Below are 15996 nucleotides of genomic sequence, written 5' to 3'. Positions count from 1 at the left end.
CTGTATACACCTCTTAACTCGTTGATTGGGTTGATTATCTGAATGTGCTCCACAGGTGTTTAATTAGGATTAATTATCTGAACGTACTCCCGAACTTTGTTAATAAAACATAATTTCTTAATATGCCAAATATGGTAGGGGTTGAACTTTGAGTATTATGATTGGATGGAATGGACATTGTGGTTAATGATTCTTGTGTATAAATATGAGGCTTCTTCTTCATGGTATTATATTGTTTCTGCTTTAGCATTTTCTGCAGATAGTCTACCTAAAAATTAATATAACTCAGTAAGTATTCAGGCCAGTGCTGTAGCAATGCATCACTTCATTTCCATGATGTTTTCACTGCTAGCCATTACTGGGCATGTGAGCAGTCAGTCCACAGAAGGTCCTTCTGAGCGGAGCATCGACAGGCCTTACAGATCTGAGCTGACGGTGTCGAACGGGATGAGTTGGGGATCGTGGGGGCCTAAGGACATGTGTCCAAGTGGAACATACGCCGTAGGGTTTAGTCTGAAGGTAAGTTGGGCATTGACTCTATTTTGCTAATATGGGGGTGGATGAGCGATTCAAAGGTTGAAAACTCTGGAGTTGCTGTTTGTCGTTTAATTTCTGGTTTCTAAAGTGTATGTGTAATACTAAAGAGCATGAAGATAAATGTTACTATGGGTTGGGTTAAAGTTATCTCTTTCAAATGGAAGATTGTCTTGTTCTTTTAAGCTGGAATCTCCTCTTATTTTTGGTGGTGATGATACAGCGCTCAATGGGATTCGTCTTTACTGTGTCGATCAGTACAAAGAATTGCGTCGCTACAACTCAATTGAGTCCAGCGTAGGAGGGTAATGGACTCGGATTATTAACAATTCTTGCATTAAGCGTTTAAGCTATTTCAGTAAATTGAAGATTATCTTGAATGATTGATTTGATCAGGCAACCCCTTTGTGTGTGTGTTCTTCAGCTGGGGTGACTGGACAGATAAGCGAGAGTGTTCTTTTGGATTCTTGAAGTCTTTCCAGCTGAGAGTTGAATCTTCCCAAGGATCTGGAGATGATACGGCCGCAAACAACATCAAGTGAGTGTGTGCTGCTATAAGTTATAACATCTCTTACTCGGTGTATACCTCTTACACAATCTCTGACCCATCCTGGGTTTATTTAGCTATTTAAGGACTTGGTTTTCCCCCATCAGTAGTTTAGTTCATATCACACTCGCAGTCGTGCTGCTGTTCAAGATTGCAGTGATTAGGTCGTCGGCTGCAGGTGATCATGTGACTGACATTCAATCCAACAGCACAATTACATATTTTATCATAATATTGTCACGTCTGAATTTTTTCCAGGTTCAAATGCAGTGGAGGTGATGTGCTGGAGGGTGGCGGCACAGACTGGGGCGACTGGGGCAACTGGAGTCCAACTTGTGAAGGAACGAGAATTTGCGGCATACAGACCCGGGTAGAAGAGTCACAGGGAAGAGGAGACGACACCGCTCTCAATGACGTGCGCATGTTCTGCTGTGATTAAGGTGATGTGATCGCAATCAAACTCAGACTGACACACACTGCAGATCAACTAAATCTGATTTCTTTCAGGTATAAGAGGATGACAAGAAGAACAGCAAGATGATCAAATGTATAGCAATTATTCATCATACTATGATAAACTAACAAACCATGTCATACAACAGTTTTGTAATGTAAATATGTAAAGTCAGCCAGTTATTATCACAAAATAAAGCCTAACCGGATGATCGGGACATTTGCACCCCACTTTTGAAGTTGAAATCATCTTATTCATTCTTGTATGTTAGTGATTCTTCTGAAGACTCCTGAACTTCTGCTGAAACGGTTGTCAAATATCAGCAATAAAGACTTTCTAAACAGAACCTTGTAGTTTCACATTGTTTTGCACTACACTTTACATCAGATTGTTCATTGCATTAGTGCATGTGTCAGATGGTCTAAAGTGACTTATATTGCATTCAAAGTAATTGTCTTGTCCATTCATGCATTCCCTGAGAATGACTAGTGTAATCTACAGGAACACTACATTAGTGTAATATTTTCAAGTTACTGTAAACTTCTTACCTTTCTAAAGATATAAATGTTTGTTTAGCTAAAATGGCACATTCAGAAAATGATTTGATGTAAAACAAATTCAAACCTCATTTTAATACTTTATTATTTGAGAAGACTGTAAACTCACTCCTGCAGTAAATATCACAAACAGTGCCAGAATCGAGAAGCGGTTATAAATCTGTATTCAAAGACTGTTAATCTGAGTTTTTGTTATGTTTGGATGATTTTATCATGTTTCAGTTCTGTGCCTCAGTTTTCTGTTTCATTAGGTCTCCTAGGCAGGTTACAAATGGTTGAAGGGTGTTTTCACTGGCAGGTTAGTTCAGAACGGGACACGGTTCATGCAGACCCGGGTGCGCACTGGGGTACCGAACCCGAGACTACCTGGAGGAGGTGGTCTGAGTTCGGTTGCACTGAAACTGTGCTGCAGTTCACGTGAATGTGAAATCAACCCGGACTCGGGTGCGTGCTCGTTCAGGAAGTAAAGTAACCTGTGCAAGCTGATTGATGTATTTAGTTAAATAAAACAAGTAATGGATGACAGTGTTGATGATTTACCTTGGATACAAGGATACCAGGGGCCTGTACCATGAAGGTAGCTGAACAAACTCGGGGTTACAGGATTAGTTTTGAGTTGACAAAACCAAACCGATGCAATCAGGCTTTATTGGTACCATGATGCAGCTCATCAACTTTCTTTGTCAACTCAGGCTTTGATCCTCAAGCTATGATTACTCCACGCGCGCGTGCACATAAAAGAGTGACGTCGACACTGAACAACCAATCGCGGGTAGAGCGAGAGCGATATATTTTTCTGCAGAGGAGCAAGAGATAATCATTCATAATTGCGATGAATTTAAATATGTATTTCAAGCTCGAAACAATACGTTCTCTGCTGCCAAAGCAAGAGAAGACTGTTGGAGAAAGATTGCTGATTGTTAATGTGTAAGTTAAACAAATACGTTCTATATTTATGTAAAATTATGTATGCCTATATGTGTAATATAGCCTATAGCTTATTTTTATAATATATAAAAAATGTGCATGTATGTACTAAGAAAGATTAATATTCATTGATTTTTAGATTTTTAGATGCAACCCCAACTCCAAATGTTCTTGGCAGCAGATAAAGACAAAATATAAAAATATAATTCAAAGGTTATTTCAAGGAGTTAATTCAAAGAGTATTTACCACAACCTTTTATTACTTTTGTGAACATTTTATCACACTTGTTTGCAGCAAACAGAAATAAAGAGTTAAATTCAGAAAACCAGAATACACTGTGGCGGAGGAGTTGGCTCTGAGTAGGCAATAAGGGATGGCCGATTATGGATGTGATTACAGGTGCTGTACAATCTGACCCTGGTGCTGGCTCCTCTAAGCAAGTAACACTGGGTACGTGTGCAATACATTACTACTTTTTTTAAGTTTTAAATATGGCTGACTGTATGTTCTGCAGGGAAATACAGTGTCCCTGTTGAAGCTAGCACACATTCACACACACACACACACACTATTAGGGTGAAGCAAATGATGAAGACACTCTGTCTGTGTGTTCTCAGACAGTTGCTGATGTGAATGCACTGGGCTTTTTATTATGGCAAACATTTGAATGTGTGGCATAAAAAAGGGACTGGCCCTTACACATCTCTTTTGTAGGATTTTTCACAACCTGCCCCAGAAACTGAGGCCTCTACCTCAATGGGCTTCAGAAGAAATGTGTAAGGATTTAAAACCCTTGACATAAATTACAGTCAGTCCTGTGTTTGTAGGAAGTCAAGGAACTTTTTGTGATTTGATGAGCCTCCAGAAAACTTGTAATGATCATGTTTGTGGTGGAATTATGTTTCAGGTGGAAACAGACTCAGTCAGGGCCCTGTACAAAAGGAGTCTTGAACTAGACTGCACACTAAAGGAGACTTGAACTAGACTGCACACTAAAGGAGACTTGAACTAGACTGCACACTAAAGGAGACTTGAACTAGACTGCACACTAAAGGAGCTGACTGTGAGCTGAGGAGGCTCCAAACAAAATCAAACCGCTGGATAAAACTGATCTCAGTATATATATATATTAGTATAACTTATTTAACCAAGTAACACTTTAGTATGAATATTTATTAATGCAACTTTCTCTTGCTCTCTTTCTCCCTCCCATCCCACAAAACCAATAAAACAGTTTGAGACATATCTGCAGTTTCATGGTGCTTTTATTAAGTGTAATATTGTATGGTGATTGCATCTACATCTGCACCAGCTGGGTGGTCAAGTGTGATCGGGTCAGTTTCATCGGGGAGAAGCTGGTTTTGTGTTGTTTCTCGCTCCTTTCTACTGGTGGCTATATTGTGCAGAATGGCACATACAGCCACTATCTGTGATGCCCGCTCTGGTGACTCTGAAGTGCCGAACACAGTTGAAATGTGCCTTTAGGATGCCAAAGGTCATCTCTATCTTCACTCTGGTTTTACTGAGAGCCAGGCCATTTGGCATCCAAACTTGATCATATGTTCATGACCACCACAAGTCGTCTGCAGATGAAATGTTTAGTAGATCATTGTTATATCTGTTAAAGTTACTATTAATTTAAAGATTCATCTCACAGAAAATAATCATCTCACATATTCACATCATCTCTGCCTGAACATTAAGGCTGTGATAGGACTTCCTATTAACATAATCTGCCTCATGTTCCCCTAGAGCAGTGGAGACTGGAGCAATAGACTGCATACATGTTGCAATGACTTGGGAATCCTATCATAAGATTATCAGAAGAATAATAAAAAAGATTCAAAATAATTCTTAACATGTATTATATTGTATAGTACATTTGTGAAATTTGTGTGATGTGATGTCACCCTATCAATATATCTTACCGGCAATTTTATAAAAGCCCTCTTTTATGGACATGGTCGATAAATGTCCGGGGAACATTATTAGTTAAACTTTTCATGTACTCCTGCAGAGCGAGGACCACCTTGCGAATGGTTCGATAAACATATGTTTTCCCCTAGCTTCTGTGCGTCACCCACCGTGCAAGAATGTATCACTTGCACACAAAAAAAAAATGCAACGCAATATTTGCGGTACAGTAAGTGCATGAATTCGACGTGTTAAATTCTTTATGTGCGGCTCAAGAAGTTCGCAAAGATAAGACATTCCTTCCGCGGAAAATCTGTATCTTTCATAACTATCAGTTAAGGGGATTTTGTCTGGCTAAAAACTCTTTCTCTACGAAGTGCTCGTAAAACAATTTGCGCTGAGATGTCCACCGGATTTGGAAGAAAAGGTGAAGTCATTGTAACAGACACTTGGAATAAGTTACGTCACCTATATGTTTCTTTGCTCTCAGCTGATTGGTCAAACTTCGGTCTGAGATCTTGAATCCAGAACATAACCTGCCCCGGAGCAGGTTAGCCGTGCAGCGTAAGATACCATGGCAACGAACACCGATTAAAGCCGAGCTACTTTCATAGTACCTAAAACCCAGGGTTGGCGGAAACTAAGCTGAAACATAGCTGGCTAGCCACCTAATCCGGCTTCATGGTACAGGCCCCAGGAACACCTGGTTACGCAATTAGGAAATCCTGAGGGCTACATGGTGCAGCCTTCCCATTGGGACACAGCTATAGTCTTTTATGTCCTTGAACACACACACACACAAACACACACTTCTGCTCCTTCTCATTGGTAAGACTAGTGCAAATTTTACAAATAGGTCGTTAAACTAATATTAGCACAGGTTTTTTTTATATATTTTTTTATTTTTATTTATTGAACATGTTAACTTGTTTTGCCTCAAACCACCTGACAAATGAAGCCACACAATGGTGACGAATGAGTTAAGATGAAGTTTATAAGAAAGAAATACTTGTGGCTTTTAACTCTGGTTTCACTAGCTATTTGAGTAAATGAAAACGTAATACATTTAAATGTGCATCCCAAGGCGTCATATACTGACGCTTTTGACATTTTGTCTACATCGAACGCACATGGCACCCTTTAGCGTCAATATGAGATGCAGATAGATATGGGCCAGAAGGCGCCTCCTAGCGGTCTAACCCTAACCCTACCCCAGACCTAAACCTACCCATAACCGAACAAAGCTCTGTGCGTGTCATATTGACGCTAAAGGGTGCCATGTGCGTTCGATGTAGACGAAATGTCAAAAGCGTCAGTATATGACGCCCTAGGATGAGAATGCGTTGGAATTTTCCATCCACCACCGAACTCTCGGCCACCTTTTTTAAAAATAAAAATGCAGTCGTCACCAGCACACAATAACTTATGGGGTAGGATAGGCTGCTAAGGATCCTTTTATGTATCCTTCCTTTCACGTGGAAACAAAGGGTGCGTTTGGCGTCGCTTTTGAATCAGGGCAGCCTTTGTCGCGTCGCAGTGACGCAAATGGCCTTCAAATGCGACCTTCAGAGGATGCAGCCTTCACATTGGGACACAGCTTGTGGGTCTACTTCTAGAACCTTAAAAGGAAATCAGCCATCTTGGTTAAGTTTACTGGAGTTCAAGGACATGAAAAGGTGAAGTTTAGAACCTAACTTCAGTGGGAAACAACAGGTGTATAAAAAACTGATGAGTTGATTGCCTCTTTGGATACTGATACATCATTAAACTAGTGATGTTACATATGACAATGAAGCTTCGATGTGCGTATCGCACATGCGACACAATTTCTAGTGAAGCCACCTATTGGGGTGTGTATTGGTTTACTAGAGTCATGTGATTGATTGAAATGAAGCCTCACTTTCTGTCCAATCACGTGCGCATTTCGCTTTGGGTGTCAGAAGCATAGATATCATATAAAGGCTAGATGTCTCGTCCGCGCTGCTGGCCAATGGAGGTCGACGTCCACACACGGCGGCCATCTTACCACAGGGTTCTCGCTCACTCGTAACATGGTGCATGTACTTTTAAATAACCATAACTTGCTCAATTTTCTACCGATTTTCAAACGGTTTGGTTTGTTATAAACGTCAGAGATGTAGTTATGACACTGCATACATATGAATAATTATAACAATGGACTTCCATATGAAAGAATTATAGCCACGTTAATGATGTTTGTAAGAAACCAAACCGTTTGTAAATCCGTCAAGATTTCAGCGAGATAAGAGTATTTGTGTGCGTGCTCATCACTCACCTTAATTCACAGAGCCCTGTGGTGAGATGGCCACCGGTGATGCCGGAAGTGACTCCGCCTTAAGACATCTAGCCTTATATGATATCTATGGTCAGAAGGCTCAGATCAGGGGCACGTTCAAGTTCAAAACGGTGCGCAACGTTTTGCTACGGTTTCCGGGTTGAACGTCATGTTTCCTGTAAACAGCGTGCACCGGTGTGCAACGGGGTTTGAGATACGTTTTCTCTTGTTTGGTGGGTGTGTTAGAACTGCAGTCCAATCAGCAGCAACATGTATATAAAGCACGCGGTATTAAAGTGAACTCGCACAATGGGTTCAAGGAAAGTAATTTACAAATGTGTTCGATGCAGCTCGGTATACGCAACAACTGAGGATATTAGAAGACATGTTTGTCGTAAGTTTTATTGTAAAAATATAGGATATCAATATATATTAGATAATATATATATAGATATATTTTTAGCTTCATTCCAAGTGTATGACATTTGGTATAGAAATAAACAATGGTAATTAAGTGCTTTTCCTAAAAATGAGAAAATACAGGGTATTAAAACAGTATGAACTACAAATAAAGTCAGTATGTGAGGCTAAATAGATGTGTTTTAGTGTGAATTAGGTAAGATGTTTGCTTCCATTTCAGTTTCCACAAATCCCTTCACTCGATTGGGATGTTCTCTTTTGTTCTGGGCGGCAAGTGCAATAACTGTAACATCGGGCATATTTTGTAGTATTAAACACATATTTATACCGACTTCATCAGGCTCCGAAAATTCTCCACAAAGAACACAAAGAATGGCCTTCTCAGCTGCCATAGTTGCAACTCTTGCGTCACCAGAACAGTGTGTTCAACGCATCACCGTTTCTGTTTAAAAAACGTTGTGCAACGTTTTGTCGGGGCTGAACGCAGCCCTGATTTTATGAGTCATTGTTGGCTCAGTCTGGTTGATGGGTTTGTGAGGAGAGAAAATGAATTTATATAATGAACAAATCAAACACAAACATGTAAGGCTTTTATTTGTACACATAACATTGAAACTATAGAGTGTGTTGTGGTTGCTTCATCTGCCAGAGCTTCTAACACAGGCTTCTAGCTGCTTTATTTTAAATAAGCACCAGATGGCGCTGTTCTCAACACGCTCGAAGCTTTGAGTCTTTTCTCGGAACAGTCAGGGGAAAGCCTCAGTGATTCATGAGGCTTCATTTCCCCATCCCTAACATTCAACCCTGATGCCTAGTAGCCGAGAGCTGAGGAAAAGAAACCTCAAGTGAAAGACAACAAGCCCAGAGTTAACGACTCCTTTGACCCAAAGCGTGATTATCTGCTGTATACACCTCTTAACTCGTTGATTGGGTTGATTAACTGAATGTGCTCCACACGTGTTTAATTAGGTTTGATTATCTTAATTATATTAACGTGCTCCTCCCGAACTTTGTTAATAAAACATCATTTCTTAATATGCCAAATATGGTAGGGGTTGATCTTTGAGTATTATGATTGGATGGAATGGACATTGTGGTTAATGATTCTTGTGTATAAATATGAGGCTTCTTCCTCATGGTATTATATTGTTTCTGCTTTAGCATTTTCTGCAGATAGTCTACCTAAAAATTAATATAACTCAGTAAGTATTCAGGCCAGTGCTGTAGCAATGCATCACTTCATTTCCATGATGTTTTCACTGCTAGCCATTATTGGGCATGTGAGCAGTCAGTCCACAGAAGGTCCTTCTGAGCGGAGCAGCGACAGGCCTTACAGATCTGAGCTGACGGTGTCGAACGGGATGAGTTGGGGATCATGGGGGCCTAAGGACATGTGTCCAAGTGGAACATACGCCGTAGGGTTTAGTCTGAAGGTAAGTTGGGCATTGGGCATTCCAGGATTTTAAAGTGTATGTGTAATACTAAAGAGCATGAACATAAATGTTACTATGGGTTGGGTTAAAGTTAACACTTTCAAATGGACGATTGTCTTGTTCTTTTAAGGTGGAATCTCCTCTTATTTTTGGTGGTGATGATACAGCGCTCAATGGAATTCGTCTTTACTGCCTTCCTCTGGCCAAAGCCTTGCTTCACTACAACTCAGTTGAGTCCAGCGTAGGAGGGTAATGGACTCGGATTATTAACAATTCTTGCATTAAGCGTTTAAGCTATTTAAGTAAATTGAAGATTCAATTGAATGATAATTGACTTGGTCAGGCAACCTCTTTGTGTGTTTTCTTCAGCTGGGGTGACTGGAGAGCTAAGCGAGAGAGTTCTTCTGGATTCTTGACCGCTTTCCAGCTGAGAGTTGAATCTTCCCAAGGAGACGGAGATGATACGGCCGCAAACAACATCAAGTGAGTGTGTGTGCTGCTATAAGTTATAACATCTCTTACTCGGTGTATACCTCTTACACAATCTCTGACCCATCCTGGGTTTATTTAGCTATTTAAGGACTCAGTTTCCCCCCATCAGTAGTTTAGTTAATATCACACTCGCAGTCGTGCTGCTGTTCAAGATTGCAGTGATTAGGCTGTTGGCTGCATGTGATGACATTCAGTCCAACAGCACAATTACATATTTTATCATAATATTGTCACATGATTTTTTTTTTTTTTTTTCAGGTTCAAATGGAGTGGAGGTTTTGAGCTGGAGGGTGATGGCACAAACTGGGGCGACTGGGGCAACTGGAGTCCAACTTGTGAAGGAACGGGAATCTGCGGCATACAGACCCGGGTAGAAGAGTCACAGGGAAGAGGAGACGACACCGCTCTCAATGACGTGCGCATGTTCTGCTGTGATTAAGGTGATGTGATCGCAATCAAACTCAGACTGACACACTGCAGATCAACTAAATCTGATTATTCTTTCAGGTGTAAGAGCATGACAAGAACAGCAAGAAGATCAAATGTATTGTAATTATTTATCATACTATGATAAACTAACAAACCATGTCATACAACAGTTTTTTTTTTTAATGTAAATCTGTAAACTCAGCCAGTCATTATCATGAAAAATAAAGCCTAACCGGATGATCGGGACATTTGCACCCTGCTTTTGAAGTTGAAATTGTTATTTCTGGTATGTTAGTGATTCTTCTGAAGACTCCTGAACTTCTGCTGAAACGGTTGTCAAATATCAGCAATAAAGACTTTCTAAACAGAACCTTGTAGTTTCACATTGTTTTGCACTACACTTTACATCAGATCGTTCATTACATTAGTGCATGTGTCAGATGGTCTAAAGTGACTTATATTGCATTCAAAGTAATTGTCTTGTCCATTCATGCATTCCCTGAGAATGACTAGTGTAATCTACAGGAACACTACATTAGTGTAATATTTTCAAGTTACTGTAAACTTCTTACCTTTCTAAAGATATAAATGTTTGTTTAGCTAAAATGGCACATTCAGAAAATGATTTGATGTAAAACAAATTCAAAGCTCATTTTAATACATTAATATTTGAGAACTGTAAACTCACTTCTGCAGTAAATATCACAAACAGAGTGCCAGAATCAAGAAGCAGTTATAAATCTGTATTCAAAGACTGTTATAATCTGAGTTTTATCATGTTTCAGTTCTGTGCCTCAGTTTTCAGTTTCAGTAGGTCTCCTAGACAGGTTACAAATGGTTGAAGGGTGTTTTTTACACTGGCAGTTTAGTTAAGAACGGGACACGGTTCATGCAGACCCGGGTGTGCACTGGGCTACCTAACCCGAGACTACCTGGAGGAGGTGTCTGAGTTTGGTTGCACTAGAACTGTTCTGCGGTTCGCGTGTGAAAGCAACCTCGACTTGGGTGTGCGCTCATTCAGGAAGTAAAGTAACCTGTGCATGCGTTTTAGCTGATTATGACGTATTTACCGGTAGTTAAAACAAGTAAGGGATGACTGTGTTGATGATTTACCTTGGATACCTGGGGCCTGTACCATGATGGTAGTTGAACAAACTCGGGGTTACAGAATTAGTTTTGAGTTGACAAAACCAAACCGATGCAATAGGCTTTATTGGTACCATGATGCAGCTCATCGACTTTCTCTGTCAACTCAGGCTTTGATCCTTAAGCTATGATTACTCCACGCGCGCGTGCACGTAAAAGAGTGGAGGAGCAAGAGATAATCATTCAGAATTACGATGAATTTAAATATGTATTTCAAGCTCGAGACAATACGGTCTCTGCTGCCAAAGCAAGAAAGACTGTTGGAGAAAGATTGCTGATTGTTAATGTGTAAGTTAAACAGTTACGTTCTATATTTATGTCAAATTATGTATGTATATATGTATGTGTAGCCTATATGTGTAATATAGCCTATTTTTATAATATATAAAAAATGTGCATCTATGTACTAAGATTAATATTCATTGATTTTTAGATGCAACCCCAACTCCAAATGTTCTTGGCAGCAGATAAAGACAAAATATAAAAATATAATTCAAAGTGGTGAGTATTTACCACAACCTTTTATTACTTTTGTGAACATTTTATCACAAACACTTTGCAGCAAACAGAAATAAAGAGTTAAATTCAGAAAACCAGAATACACTGGCGGAGGAGTTGGCTCTGAGTAGGCAATAAGGGACGGCCGATTATGGATGGGATTACAGGTGCTGTACAATCTGACCCTGGTGCTGGCTCCTCTAAGCAAGTAACACTGGGTACGTGTGCAATACATTACTACTTTTTAAAGTTTTAAATATGGCTGACTGTATGTTCTGCAGTAGAGGGAAATACAGTGTCCCTGTTGAAGCCAGCACACATACACACAGTCTCCCACACAGAGTCAAGTCAAGTCAAGTGTATTTATATAGTGCTTTTCACAATACAGATTGCATCAAAGCAGCTTCACAGCATTAAACCAAAATAACACAACAAGGTTGTTTCTAGTGTAAATTTATTGATTGATAAAATTAAATTAATATCCACAAAATATCCCCAACTGAGCAAGCCAAAGGCAACAGTGGCAAGGAACCGAAAACTCCATCAAGTGACCTAATGGTGTCCTAAAACTCCATCAGGTGACCCAATGGAGAAAAAAAACCTTGGGAGAACCCAGGCTCAGTCGGGGGCCAGTTCTCCTCTGGCATTTATGAACTAGAGGCCGGATTGTAGTTTGAACAGTAAGATTTAAAATGTTATATGAATGCCTGGCTGAAGAGATGCGTCTTTAATCTAGTTTTAAACTGGGAGAGCGAGTCTGAGCAACGAACAGTATCAGGAAGGCTATTCCAGAGTTTCGGAGCTAAATGTGAAAATGCTCTCCCTCCTTTGGTGGATCTGGATATCCTAGGTATGACCAAAAGCCTCGAATTTATTGATCTTAAAGAGCGCGATGGATTATAGGGCGATAGAAGATCCGTTAAATAGACTGGAGCTAAGCCGTTTAGGGCTTTATAAGTCAGTAGCAATACCTTGTAATTGATACGGAACTTTATAGGTAACCAATGCAGTGATGATAAAATCGGTGTTATATGATCATATTTTCTTGATCTAGTAAGAACTCTAGCGGCTGCATTTTGGACTAACTGTAGCTTGTGTATTGAGGATGCAGGACAACCAGCTAATAAAGCATTACAGTAATCTAGTCTCGAGGTCATGAATGCATGAACTAACTTTTCTGCATCGGAAACTGATAGCATATTACGTAGCTTAGCAATGTTTCTAAGGTGGAAAAAGGCTGTTCTTGTAACATATGAAATATGATTTTCAAAAGACAGGTTGCAGCAAAGGTCAGTATGCAGAGGTCAGTATGCAGCAGACAGAACACCAAACACAACCTGCTTTACAACAGTAATGCTTTATATTGGCCTACTTTTATTTATTAGGGTGGAGGAAATGATGAAGACACTCTGTCTGTGTCTTCTCAGACAGTTGCTGATGTGAATGCACTGGGCTTTTTATTATGGCAAACATTTGAATGTGTGGCATAAAAAAGGGACTGGCCCTTACACATCTCTTTTACTGTAGGATTTTTCACAACCTGCCCCAGAAACTGAGGCCTCTACCTCAATGGGCTACAGAAGGAATGTGAACAAGGTAAGGATTTAAAACCCTTGACATCGATTATAGTCAGTCCTGTGTTTGTAGGAAGTCAAGGAACTTTTTGTGATTTGATGAGCCTCCAGAAAACTTGTAATGATCATGTTTGTGGTGGAATTATGTTTCAGGTGGAAACAGACTCAGTCAGGGCCCTGTACAAAAGGAGTCTTGAACTAGACTGCACACTAAAGGAGACTCAAACTAGACTGTTCACTAAAGGAGCTGGACTGTGAGCTGAGGAGGCTCCAAAAAAATAAAAAATAAATTGGAGATCAAACAGCTGGATAAATCTGATCTCAGTATGTGAACTTATTTAACCAAGTAACACTTTAGTAATGCAACTTTCTCTTGCTCTCTTTCTCCATCCCATCCCACAAAACCAATACAACAGTTTGAGGCCTATCTGCAGTTTCAATGTGCTTTTATTAAGTGTAATATTGTATGGTGATTGCATCTACATCTGCACCAGCTGGGTGGTCAAGTGTGATCGGGTCAGTTTCATCGGGGAGAAGCTGGTTTTGTGGCGTTTCTCGCTCCTTTCTAATGGTGGCTATATTGTGCAGAATGGCACATGCAGCCACTATCTGTGATGCCCGCTCTGGTGACTCTGAAGCGCCGAACACAGTTGAAATGTGCCTTTAGGATGCCAAAGGTCATCTCTATCTTCACTCTGGTTTTACTGAGGGCCACACTGAAGCGGTGCTGTGGCCCTGTCTGAGGGTCATGATAGGGGGTTATTGTGTAGGTTTTTCTATCTCAGTTTAAATTAACAGTGTTTTGTGCTGACACAACACAGACTCACGGAAAATGTGTGAGTCAAGCACTGGAGCCAGGCCATTTGGCATCCAAACTTGTGATCATACGTTCATGACCACAAGTCGTCTGCAGATGAAATGTTTCATAGATCATTGTTATATCTGTTAATAATTTAAAGATTAACATAATCTGCCTCATGTTCCCCTAGAGCAGTGGAGATTGGAGCAATAGACTGCATACATGTTGCAATGACTCTAGGGAATCCTATCATAAGATTAACAGAATAATAATAAAAAAAGATTTCAAATAATTCTTAGCATGTATTATATTGTATAGTAGGCTACATTTGTGAAATTTGCTTTTTTTTTTTTTTTTTTTAAGTGTTCATGTGATGTCACCCTATCAATATATCTTACCGGCAATTTTATAAAAGCCCTCTTTTATGGACATGGTCGATAAATGTCCGGGGAACACTATTAATGAAACTATTCATGTACTCCTGCAGAGCAATCTTGCGAATGGTTCGACTAACCGTGTTTTCCCCTAGCTTCTGTGCGTCACCCACCATGCAAGTGTGTACCACTTGCAAAAAAACGCAACGCAATATTTGCGGTACAGTAAGTGCATGAATTCGACGTGTTAAATTCTTTATGTGCGGCTCAAGAAGTTCGCAAAGATAAGACATTCCTTCTGCGGAAAATCTGTATCTTTCATACAAATAACTATCAGGAAAGGCAAGGGGATTTTGTCATGCTAAAAACTCTTTCTTTACGAAGTGCTCGTCAAACAATTTGCGCTGAGATGTCCACCGGATTTGGAAGAAGAGGTGAAGTCATTGCAACAGACACTGGAAATAAGTTACGTCACCTATATGTTTCTTTGCTCTCAGCTGATTGGTCAAACTTTAGTCTGAGATCTTGAATCCAGAACATAGCCTGCCCCGGAGCAGGTTAGCTGTGCAGCGTAAGATACCATGGCGACGAACTCCGATTAAAGCCGAGCTACTTTCATAGTACCTAAAACCCAGGGTTGGCGGAAACTAAACTGAAACAGAGCTGGCTAGCCACCTAAACCGGCTTCATGGTACAGGCCCCTGCACTTCTGCTGAAACGGTTGTCAAATATCAGCAATAAAGACTTTCTAAACAGAACCTTGTAGTTTTACATTGTTTTGCACAACACTTTACATCAGATCGTTCATTACATTAGTGCATGTGGCAGATGTTTACATCTAAAGTGACTTATATTGCATTCAAAGTAATTGTCTTCTCCGTTCATGCATTCCCTGAGAATAACCAACATACTCTACTACAGGAACACTACATTAAAGTGTAATTGTCAATTCTGTTACCCTAAATTCTGAAAAAAGAGATTGTAATTATTAGACAAACTTCCTCACGTAATACTTTCTAACACTTGATGGCTGCTCTGTCAAGTTCTTGACGTCGGTTAGGAACCTGGGTGTGCTCTTTGATACCAATCTTTCATTTGAAATTCACGTGAATGTTCTCTGTAAAACTGCATTTTTCCATCTTAAAAATATATTTAAATTACGTCATATGCTCTCATTGAATAATGTTGAAAAATTAGTTCATGCGTTCATGACCTCGAGGCTAGACTTGTAATGCTCTACTGGGTGGTTGCCCTGCACGCTTAATAAACTACAGCAGCTCGAGTTCTTACCAGAACCAGGAAGTATGACCATATTAGCCCCGTTCTGTCAACACTGCACTGGCTCCTTATTAAGCATTGTATAAATTTGAAAATATTGCTCATTACTTGCAAAGCAATAAATGGTTTAGCTCCGCAGTACTTGAGCAAGCTCTTAACGCATTATAGTCCTTCATGTCTGTTGTGATCTCAAAATTCCGGCCAGTTGATAATACCTAAAATATCAAAATCGACTGCTGGCGGTAGATCCTTTTCCTATTTAGCACCAAAACGTTGGAACAGTCTTCCTAACATTGTCCAGGAAGCAGATACACTCTGTCAGT

At 40.0% G+C, this 15996-nt stretch overlaps 2 protein-coding genes across 2 annotated transcripts; both read left to right on the top strand.

Annotated features, from left to right (window-relative positions):
- Nucleotides 1–268: 268 nt before the first annotated feature.
- Nucleotides 269–1916, top strand: LOC311097569 (vitelline membrane outer layer protein 1-like). The gene is made up of 5 exons (XM_084137372.1): nucleotides 269–519; nucleotides 721–839; nucleotides 959–1072; nucleotides 1340–1521; nucleotides 1589–1916. Exons 1-4 carry the CDS (start codon nucleotides 316–318, stop codon nucleotides 1518–1520), a joined length of 618 nt encoding a protein of 205 aa, XP_083993498.1. The 5' UTR covers nucleotides 269–315; the 3' UTR covers nucleotide 1521; nucleotides 1589–1916.
- A 6779-nt stretch (nucleotides 1917–8695) lies between these two features.
- Nucleotides 8696–10459, top strand: LOC311097577 (vitelline membrane outer layer protein 1-like). Its single transcript, XM_084137382.1, has 5 exons — nucleotides 8696–9083; nucleotides 9214–9332; nucleotides 9453–9566; nucleotides 9834–10015; nucleotides 10083–10459. The coding sequence occupies exons 1-4, from the start codon at nucleotides 8880–8882 to the stop codon at nucleotides 10012–10014; spliced, it is 618 nt and encodes a 205-aa protein (XP_083993508.1). The 5' UTR covers nucleotides 8696–8879; the 3' UTR covers nucleotide 10015; nucleotides 10083–10459.
- The last annotated feature ends 5537 nt before the right edge of the window (nucleotides 10460–15996 follow it).

Source organism: Abramis brama (genome assembly GCF_963993115.1).
Source record: "Abramis brama genome assembly, chromosome: 15".
Taxonomy (NCBI): Eukaryota; Metazoa; Chordata; class Actinopteri; order Cypriniformes; family Leuciscidae; genus Abramis; species Abramis brama.
Note: the sequence above shows the minus strand (reverse complement) of the source record. Positions and strands in the feature narration are given on the sequence as shown.

Excerpts from the sequence above, each read along its gene's own strand:
- LOC311097569 (XM_084137372.1), top strand. The coding sequence starts at position 316 with ATGCATCACTTCATTTCCATGATGTTTTCACTGCTAGCCATTACTGGG. Across the intron at positions 520-720 it reads CCGTAGGGTTTAGTCTGAAG|CTGGAATCTCCTCTTATTTT; the intron begins GTAAGTTGGGCA and ends TGTTCTTTTAAG. Across the intron at positions 1,073-1,339 it reads ACGGCCGCAAACAACATCAA|GTTCAAATGCAGTGGAGGTG; the intron begins GTGAGTGTGTGC and ends AATTTTTTCCAG.
- LOC311097577 (XM_084137382.1), top strand. The coding sequence starts at position 8,880 with ATGCATCACTTCATTTCCATGATGTTTTCACTGCTAGCCATTATTGGG. Across the intron at positions 9,084-9,213 it reads CCGTAGGGTTTAGTCTGAAG|GTGGAATCTCCTCTTATTTT; the intron begins GTAAGTTGGGCA and ends TGTTCTTTTAAG. Across the intron at positions 9,333-9,452 it reads GTTGAGTCCAGCGTAGGAGG|CTGGGGTGACTGGAGAGCTA; the intron begins GTAATGGACTCG and ends TGTTTTCTTCAG.